Source organism: Trifolium pratense, linkage group LG6 (genome assembly GCF_020283565.1).
Source record: "Trifolium pratense cultivar HEN17-A07 linkage group LG6, ARS_RC_1.1, whole genome shotgun sequence".
Classification (NCBI taxonomy): Eukaryota; Viridiplantae; Streptophyta; class Magnoliopsida; order Fabales; family Fabaceae; genus Trifolium; species Trifolium pratense.
Window position 1 is genome coordinate 20,062,959 of NC_060064.1, and position 10,126 is coordinate 20,073,084.

The 10,126-nt window shown below is 31.0% G+C and overlaps 1 protein-coding gene across 1 annotated transcript; it reads right to left on the reverse strand.

Annotated features, from left to right (window-relative positions):
- Positions 1 to 7,110: 7,110 nt before the first annotated feature.
- Positions 7,111 to 8,960, reverse strand: LOC123892661 (soyasapogenol B glucuronide galactosyltransferase-like). The gene has a single exon (XM_045942506.1). It carries the CDS (start codon positions 8,890 to 8,892, stop codon positions 7,408 to 7,410), a length of 1,485 nt encoding a protein of 494 aa, XP_045798462.1. The 5' UTR covers positions 8,893 to 8,960; the 3' UTR covers positions 7,111 to 7,407.
- Between the last annotated feature and the right edge of the window lie 1,166 nt (positions 8,961 to 10,126).

Consider the following 10,126-nt stretch of genomic DNA (forward strand, 5'->3'; position numbering starts at 1 on the left):
ATGTTGGGTTTTTTTTTTTCGTTGGAATTAATTCTACTAAAAATTGTAGCTTGTAGTTTTAGAATAGCATGCCATATGGTTGGTAATTCTGTCCGCACAAGCATTATATTTATAAAAATCAATTTTATATACATTTGTAAATTATTATGAAAAACATTTAAGTATTTTTCTGTCAAAAAAAAACATTTAAGTATTTGTAAATTATATTTATTTATATTTTGACACATGATGTGTATCAATTTTGTTTATATGTGTGCTTATTATTGCTATAAGACTTACGATAATCTCATAATTTTTTATTTGTTTTATATGATTAAACTTTAATATTTTTTATAACAAGTTTGATTGAAAATAATAGAAATTTGATGTTTTATATAATGTTGATGGATCCTCCGTGAAGATGAGGATGAGAAAAGAATATTCTTCAAAGTAGAAAATGCGAATGCGGATGAAAAGTAGTTTAGATAATAGGAAAGAGAGTGAAAATGTACCCTCACTCAATTTCGTCCTGTTTACATCCCTACAAATAATGTATCATTAAATATAATTTAAAAATTCAATTTTGAACAATTGTTAAATATGACACTTAGAGCATCAACAACGGGGGAACTTAACATTGGTTGCTTGAGTTAATTTTGGTGGGTCCAAATTGCCACATATGACATAAGCAATGTCAACCAATTTTCAATAAGCAACTCATACTTGACCCCACTAATTTATACACTCATACTTGACCCCACTAATTTATACAGTATGTTTTTATTTTCAATTATTATTATTTATTTATTTTTATTAATATTTTATTCAACCTGTACACTTTGGTGAAAGTTGAAACATGCTCCATTTTTTCGTTTTTATTTTTTTCAACAAAAAAAAAATTATTGTATTATATTAATAAGCAACACACTTTTCATGTTGCTTCAGAGTGCAACTGGCAAAAAAAACTTGAGAATGAGAACTTATACCTCCACCTAAGCATTAAGCAATCTGCATTGGAGATGGCCTATAGTCATACATATCAAACACCACTAACCAACCTCCATGCATATTAATCACCAAGAACATCATCAATCAATTATATCAATCACTATATGCATGAATTTTGAATTCATTTTTCCTAATTTTTTATGTATTAAATGCGGATCACATAGTCATACACATCATGTGATAATGAATATTATATATGTGTTAGTTAAAACTACAAAATTATTCTTGACAAAATTATTGTAAATTATAGCCTTATTAAATTTATGAATTTGTTATCTTTCAAATAACTTTTTTTTATAAACAATCGCATAAAACTTTCTAATGTTTAAGTTCTTTTGGACAAATTATAATTCTTATAGTTACTATTTTGTAAATAAACATAACTTATTTATTTGATCTCTTATTTTTCTTTATCTATTCTTTTATATTTTCTTCTTCTTTTCTTTCATCTTTTTGCACATATGCATACATAAATGTACAAGACATCGGTGCAAGCTCACCGTATCTTGCTAGTCTTGCTAGTAGTAAAGACAAAAATTGATACCCCTCTAATATTTATATATACTAATAAAAAAATTAACGCCCCTCCATATATTTATACATAATATACGTATTATTAGGAATTTTGCTTATAATGCTAAGTTTTGAAGAGATATTAAAAAATTTATAGTAGTCTTCTAGATTTTACGTTGCGAAATTATTTATCAAAGTTTTATAAGCAAATAATTTTAGCATTTTGCACTCAATTGACAAGATAACTAAATGATTAATTCATTCAATCTTGTATGTTGTTAATCTCATACAGGGGATTCAAACAATTTTACTATGAAAAAAAATTCTCTTAAAAAATGTGTTTTTCGAAGCATCTTAAAAAATGTGTTGTATAGTGATATAGTTAATAATTTTTTGTTAGTTTGATGCGTAAATATGTACATAATTGCTTTTCTCCTCAAGTACGTCTTCGTTATAATTCTTTTTCTAAATTACGAGTTTATTAAGAAGTAACAAGGTTATCAAACAATAAAAAATATTTCATTTTTATCAAAAAAAAAGCTTTGAATTGAAGCGACGATTGAAGCTTTTATATTAGCTTTTGCATTAACTTGAGGTAGCAAAGTAACAAAATGAATAACAGTGGTGCTTACCGAATTACTCCCGAAAGTATGTGTGGCACTATTTCTCTTTTTATATTTACAACATGGATGCACTGTGTATTTTGAGTGTGGGCCCCAAAACAATTGATAAAAATAGCAGTCTTGCCGCCTGAAGCAACAACATCCATGGAAGCAACAACCATTTATAGTCTTGTTGCCTGAAGCAACACCATCCATGATTGCATCACTTGCAGCCTTTCATTCAAGTAGTTTTTTTGTAATTTACCGTTGATTTTCATAAAATCAAAATATGGATTCAACAAAACATAGGGTTAATTTTTGAAGTAAACAAGAAGGAAAACTATTGTTTTACAAAAAGCTCTTTGGTAGAAAAGAAATGATTGTAACCGAGAGAGAAGGCACAGAAAAGGGTTGAAAGCTGCTGACGTAATGACCGAAATTGTTGCAACACATCATTCGGTGAATTTTCGGGAATGAAATTTTCGGGACATGTGTAACATTTTTCAATTAACAATGAACATCTTAATTTAAATTAACCCAAGACAGCATTAACATGTGGGACAATATCAGAACATTTCCAAAACGTTTTTATATTGAGTCGGTCTCAACCTTCTTCTTCTCCTCTTCTTTTTCTTGTCATGTAATGTTGTGACTTTGGCATCAATAGTTTTGGGTCATTTTCCTCAAAGTTGAGCCTACGCAATAAGCTTGGAATCATAACCATAAATTTTAATAGTCTCGTTAATGACAGAACTAGTGTTTCAGTTCTTCCTCAAGTTGAGGATGACACACTTTTTTATCCCCTTATGACGGCTGAGGATATTATTGTTCCAAACCCACTTTTGTCAATTGAACACAACATAGTTGGCGGTGTAGACATGGATGTGATGTTGCAAACCACTGTTTAAGTTCTTCCTAAAGTTGTGTGTCATATTGTACAAGTTTATGATCCCCTTCTGGTTGCTGAGGACACTATTGTTCTTGTCATTTCTCAAATTGTGGAACCTCCTATGCAGGATAATGGCACAGTCAGAAAAAATAAGACTGTTAGGGTAATATTATGTTTAGTTTTATTAAAAATGATAGGTAGGAAGAGTTTTGTGTGCTTTTAAATCGACTCCAACTTAAAATGATATTTTGGAAAGAATAAGGAAAAGAAACTTGATAAAAGTCGAAATAGAAAAAGCCGAAAAAGTGGCTCGAAAAAGAATTAATACAAGGATTGTACCTTATACTTTACCGTTTTGTGTTTTAATGTTGTCGTACTCCTTTTTGTTTTGATGTTTCTATTTTCCTACACTTTAGAATATGGAACGACAAACACTAACTCGCGTTTTCCTTTTTTTTTAAAAAAAAATTAATTATTTAATTATAGTCATTAAATTACAACCATCGTATTTATTGTTGTCACATGTCATCAATCTATTAAAAGAAGGAGAATGTTAACATGTGCACCAAAGACACATGTTAAGGAAACAAAAATAGAAGGTATTAAATGTTGAAGCATTAAATTTTAACTTTTTAAGCATTAAATTTTTGTATTATTAAATGTTAAATTTCTATATTAAGATATCTTAACATGTGCCCTATATGCACATATTAACAACACCTTAAAAAAAAAAAAAAAAGGAGAAAATGAGCGTTAGGAAATTGAACATAGTTGCACTTCAAAACCGGTAATCCAACTATTAATGCCAATAGATAAGACTAGAGATATCAATTTTGATAAGACTAACTTAAAATCTGTCACATCATCAATTTTTGTTCAAAATTTCAAAAAGAACAAAATTCCATGAAAATTAAAAAATACGATAACTAAAATTGTACATTTAAAAATAAGAGCATAAAAATTATTTATTAAGCAAAATAAAGGGACTATAATTGCAATTAAGTCGTAACCTGTGAAAAAATAGGGTTAAATAAATTTTTTAGTCCTATAAATATCTCGAATTTTATTTTTAGTCCCTATAAAAGATTTTAATAACTTTTGGTTCCACCACAACTTTTGATTGCTACTTTTTTTTTTGACATAACTTTTGGTTGCTACTTGTTAATCAATTCTTGTGTACTTTCATATTTTAGAATGGATTTTTTTTATTCATGTTTATACAATTAGGAAAATGAATTCAAAAATTTAGAATTTTTTAAGTTTTTTTTTTGACAAGTAGAATTTTTTAAGTTAAGATTAATTATCTTTGATAAAAAAAAAAAAGTTAAGATTAATTATTTATGAATTATAAGCGCAAAAAACTAAAAATTCATATTTAATTCATCCCTTATGAAAAAAAATTAAATTTATGCAAGAGAGATTTTTATAATGTACTAAACATAACCATAGAAAAAAAAAAATTAAAATTTCGAATGACATACACGGGTTAACTGAAAAGCAGAGACTAGAAATCATAACAGAGAATATTTGAAGATCAAAACTTGCTGAAATTTTTTATAAAGGTTAAAAATCGAAATTTGATATATTTACAAAGACTAAAAACATATTTAAATCCATAAAATTATATTTGTAAGTGCGAGAAAAATTAATTCAAAATTTTAATTTAAAATATTTAAATATAAAAAATTAGGCTAAATTGCACTTTTGGCCCCCTAAGTTTCAAAAACTTGCAATTTTGGCCCCTTATGTTTCAAAATAGCATTTTTGACCCCCTAAATTTCAAAAAGTTGTGATTTTGACCCCTTATGTTTTAAAATAGCATTTTTGGCCCCCTAAGTTTCAGAAAGTTGCAATTTTGACCCCCTATGTTTCAAAATAGCACTTTTGACCCCCTATCTTTACCCTTTTTGCAAAAAGTCAATTTTGACCAAGTCAAAGTTGACGTGGCATAATAATATATAAACCTGTTAAGCATAAACTGCAGAGGCAAAATAACATAATTAAAATGACATAACAAGTCAAACTTATTACATATAAGAAATTACATTCAAAATAGAAGTTCAAGACACTTTTCTAAATCAAAATGACATAACAAATCAAGTCATTACATATAAGAAGTCATTACATAATCAAAATAACATAATCAAAATGACATAATAAAAAGCACGAAGGGTTTCCAATTTCCATTGTTTCCTATTTTGGGATTAGGGTTTTTTTTTTACGTATAGTGAGAAATCATTTTGAATAAACGTCACGAAGGATTAGGTTAATTATTTAGGATTTGAGATTATATATGTGTTAGTGAAAAAATAAATTTAATGCACGTGACTTCTTCCTTTTATTTTTTTATTCTTAGTTTTTTTAATTATAAGATGACAAAAAAATGCTGACGTGGCAGCTGAGTCACTTAAGTGACTTGCCACATCAACTTTGACTCGATCAAAATTGACCTTTTGCAAAAGGGGTAAAGATAGGGGGTCAAAAGTGCTATTTTGAAACATAGGTGGCCAAAATCGCAACTACTGAAACTTAGGGGGGCCAAAATTGCTATTTTGAAACATAGGGGGACAAAATCGCAACTTTCTGAAACTTAAGGGGCTAGAAGTGCTATTTTGAAACATAAGGGGCCAAAATTGCAAGTTTCTGAAACTTAGGGGGCCAAAAGTGCAATTTAACCAAAAAATTATATAGTACTGTATTAAATAATTAGGTGGTGTACTATAATTGTGGAGGTAGTTGTTGATATACCAAGATCATGGCCATTGGAACTGGAACATTCCTCTATCAGAAGTGGATAACGGAGATGTTAACTTCTGGCTGGAAGGGAAACATGGTACTTTTCCAGTATGTGTAAGAAAATCTCTGCAATATAATTGGTTTTGCTTTTTGTTCTTGTATTTCTGGGTTTTCTTATTCATAAACTTAACCATGTATTGTTTGATGAAATGCCCCAATGGAGTGAAGTTTATTTAATACTGGCTCACTTTGGAAAACCTCTATTGGTTTTCTTACTAATCAAGCTGGAATTGCATTTGGGGCTTTGGGCTATGGAAATGCTAAAGGGTAGTCTTAGACTCTTAGTTATAGGTTTGGTGAGGTGATTTTAGGGTCTAAAGTAGTTTCTTGTGGAAAAAACAGTTACAGCATTGTTGAGCCAACTTCATCATGTGCTTTTTATCAATTAGCATGCAAACATACTTACAAAGCAGGACCATCAGCTTTCATTAAATAAAAATCTGATTCATAATCAAGTACATGATCAAACTAAGGTGTGACATCCCCCAACCAAGTTCTTGATCCTACTCTATTTGCTAAACATACCAAATTGTGAGAATCACATTTAATTGTCTCGTAATGTGGATAACTGGAGCCATTTCTAACTCAAAGTCTTCAATTATTTATGAAGCACCGGCACTTCAGATTGAAGGTATGTTCGGTGTCCAAAACATGTCAGTCATTCCATTTTCTCAAATTATTATCGGTATTTATTTGTTAGTGTCGTGATTCAAGTCTGTGTCGGTGTTTCATAGTGAATTATTTGATCAATGGGAGCTAGGGAAGATTTACCATTTATACAGTTTATAACCATTGTTGCATTAAAAGCAATAATGACATATGTTGAGTTATTGCTCTTGTATGCAATTTGTAGACTCCACCTCGCTTTCAATGCTTCGGTAAGGATATGTTTCTTTCCTTCAAGCTGCAATAACAAGACACCTTTACAAAGCTGCAATCACCATTCTAATTATGGATATTGTCTCATATGTTGGAGTGTGATCGAGTTGACCTCTGCTTTCAGCTTTCCTACAGTTTTTTAATACAAATCATGTTGCAACAGAACTCTAACACGACACTACTTTGAACTATATATTAAAGAAATCTTGCCTTTTTTTGTGTTGAGTTTCTTAAAATTGATTACAGCTTCTATAGAGTACAGCTCTTAGTTCCTTGTTTATTCGGAGAATCGTTTTAAAGCACATTATGGGTTTATGGTGATCCCATTGTATAGCTTCTTATGGAACCTTTGTTACTTTAATTTCGAAACTTTTCTCACTAGCATATACTTTACTCAATCCAGAATTATTAAATATATAGCCCGTGGAGTGATGGCACACTAAAATATTTGTAGTGATGAATCAATATAACCAAAGAAATTTTAACTCATCATCAGAATGAATGGCTTAATATGAAAATTGCTAAGTAAAACTAAAAACTAACTTCTTTTGTCACCATTGCAGATTTGCAGTACACAAGAATGAATGGATGCTGTTTCGTCTTATTGAACTGCAGATCAATGCAGAAAAGAAAGAAAAAAAACACATTGGAGAAAAATACTTGGATGTTGTTTCATCATATTCAAAGCCTTCATCAGCTACACCCTCTGAAGCACCAAGGTTAATCTTTCATTTCAATTATCTAATTTGCTTTCTCATCAAGTGCCTTAGATTTCTTCAATGATTTCAGCTCATCAATCAACAGAACCAAGGTGTTGTAAGAATGTCCACCCTCCTCTATAGTCCTTTTGGCAGCACCACCAAGCTGTTTTGCTCTCATCCTCATATCCTTGCTCTCTTGGCCACTTCCCATCAAAATCTTCACAGCCTTAACTATCTCTTCCCTTTTCACCACTGCCTCTACACTAACACTATTCCATAACTTATTTTCTTTTGCTCCTACTGGGACCCCTATCTTCAAAACATCAACCAGTAACTTCTCATTGTAAAATTGGTCAGCAAACATTGGCCATGAGATCATTGGCAAACCAGCATTCAAGCTTTCAAGAATCGAGTTCCAACCACAGTGAGTCACAATTCCTCCAGTTGCAGGGTGATCCAATATCAGAAGCTGTGGTGCCCAATTCCATATAATATAGCCCTTTTTGCTTTCTTTCATCCTTTGTTCAAAATCTTGCAGGAAACTGTTTTCACCGTCATCTCTACCATTTTTCCTTACAACCCAGATAAAATTATGACCTGAATTTTCAAGCCCGTGAGCAATTTCTACAAGCTGAGCATGAGCTAGCCTAGTAAGACTTCCAAAACTTACATACAAAACTGACTCATTTTCCTTTGAGTTAAGCCAATTTAGCCATGCTGCCTCTTTTCCAAGTTCCTCCGTATGTCCTCTATTGGCCTTCTTTTCATCATCCTTGTTAACCCATGATGAAACTGGTCCTACACTCCAAGATTTGATCCCCAATGTACTTCTATTAACTTTCTCATAATCACTTTCTAGCTCATGAAAACTATTGTATAGTGTTCCATAGCTTCTTTTCTCTGATTGAAACATTGGTTCAAAATAGGGTGTAGCTGCATTCTTCTCCCTTAACCAATCAGGAATCTGCAGAGGGGTCATCTCAATGGTATGAGGAAAACCAGGAATAGTAAATTTCTGTGTATCAGAAACTAAACCATCATGAGGTCTATACTTCATGATAAAATGAAAGGCACAGTTGGAGAAGTAGCTTGAGCTGTAATAGTGTATCCTTGGAATACCTAGTTTTTCAGCTGCTTCCACAGTCCAAGCATGCATCATATCAGTGACTATACAATCTGGTTGAAGATCTTTAAACAGAACCTCAATTGGATTTTGGAGCATAAATATTCCACGGCTGATTTTTCCAAGCATTTCAAGTGAAGTTCCATCTTTGATGTTTTCGACGCCTTCCGGGAGACCAACTTGAGCTGAAGGGAACTGAATAAGTTGAGTTCTGATGGAGTATCCTGAATTGAAGTCACTGTCTATGGATTTTTGGAATGTTGAAGCATTGGCATGTGTAGTGATGATTGTAACATTAACACCATGTTTGGCAAATAGTCTTGCTGTGTCTACCATGGGAATCATATGGCCTGGAGTTGGAAATGGAACAAAAACTACATGAAGTTGTTGAGATTCCTCCATCACTGATTTTGAAATCTATGAGGTGGATGTGTGGTTTTATTCCTTTGAGATTTTTTATTTAAGGTCTAGTTTCTATTTCTGTGACTAAGATATACTACTATTTGTTTTTTTTTTTTAAAATGTACTGTACGAGTTATTATTTGTATTTGTCTGTTATAAATTCGACTGCAAATCCTAATCACGTTAATAATTTATACTATAATTTTAAGGGTCATGTCAAACAGTGCTCCGGGCCACTAGTTAAGATACTAAAAATATAAATAAAAAGAAAAAATTAATGATAGGAAGATGACTTTTTATATTTTTAATATGTTACCCGCACAAGTTCCAAGATAAAATTTCTACTCCCTCCGGTCTTTTCTATAAGAAAAATTTTGGGAAAAAAATTTGGTCATTTTTATAAGAAACTTTGACCAATTTTCAAATGTTTTAAATGTTTAATTTCACTTATGCCCTTATTTATTATGAGAGAGAATTTAAAAATAAGTAAGTTGGTTGAATTAAGAATAATTAAATAAGGGTATATATGGAATAAATTTAAATTCTTAAGAGTATTAAATGAAATAACCATTTACAATGTGTTTCCTTAATCTGTGTAATTTTTTTAAAGTGTTTCTTATAAAAATGACGGAGAGATTATATTATTCCAGTTAAATTTTCACTAAATTGATAATGACCACCAATCTTGTAATATCTTTTAAAAAGTAAACAAATGAATGAACCACCACTTTACTCTTTTTTTGTGGTCAAAGATGCTTAACCTTGTTTATCACGCAGGAGTGTTATAAAACGGTGGCACGGGGTACACGGGGATGAGTCTTGAAAGAGGACAGAATAAGAATCATAAAATGAAGGGTAAATAGGGTTTTACACCCCTGTAAAATAGGTCATTTTTGCGTTATCCCCTGCAAAAAATTTTTTTAGGCTTACCCCCTGCAATATGAAGATTCCCTCATTTACCCCTTAGTCGACAACATGTATAGTGACTGGGCAAAATCGATGATGTGGCATGCCTACGTGGTTTTTCATTATTTTTTATTAAAATATTTATGCCACATAGTTAAATAATGCCACATAATTTTTTTTTTAAAAGAAAAAGAAATTAAATCCAGAACATGCTTCCAAATTATTCCTCTTCTAAATTCTACCTTTCCCATGAACCTGCAAACGTAACTTTTCCTCTTCTTACCAAAAATCAAAATTCAAACCCCAAAATTGAAAAACTCAGATCTCT

What these genes read in the sequence shown, in the direction of transcription:
- LOC123892661 (XM_045942506.1), bottom strand. Translation starts at nt 8,892, where the DNA reads ATGGAGGAATCTCAACAACTTCATGTAGTTTTTGTTCCATTTCCAACT.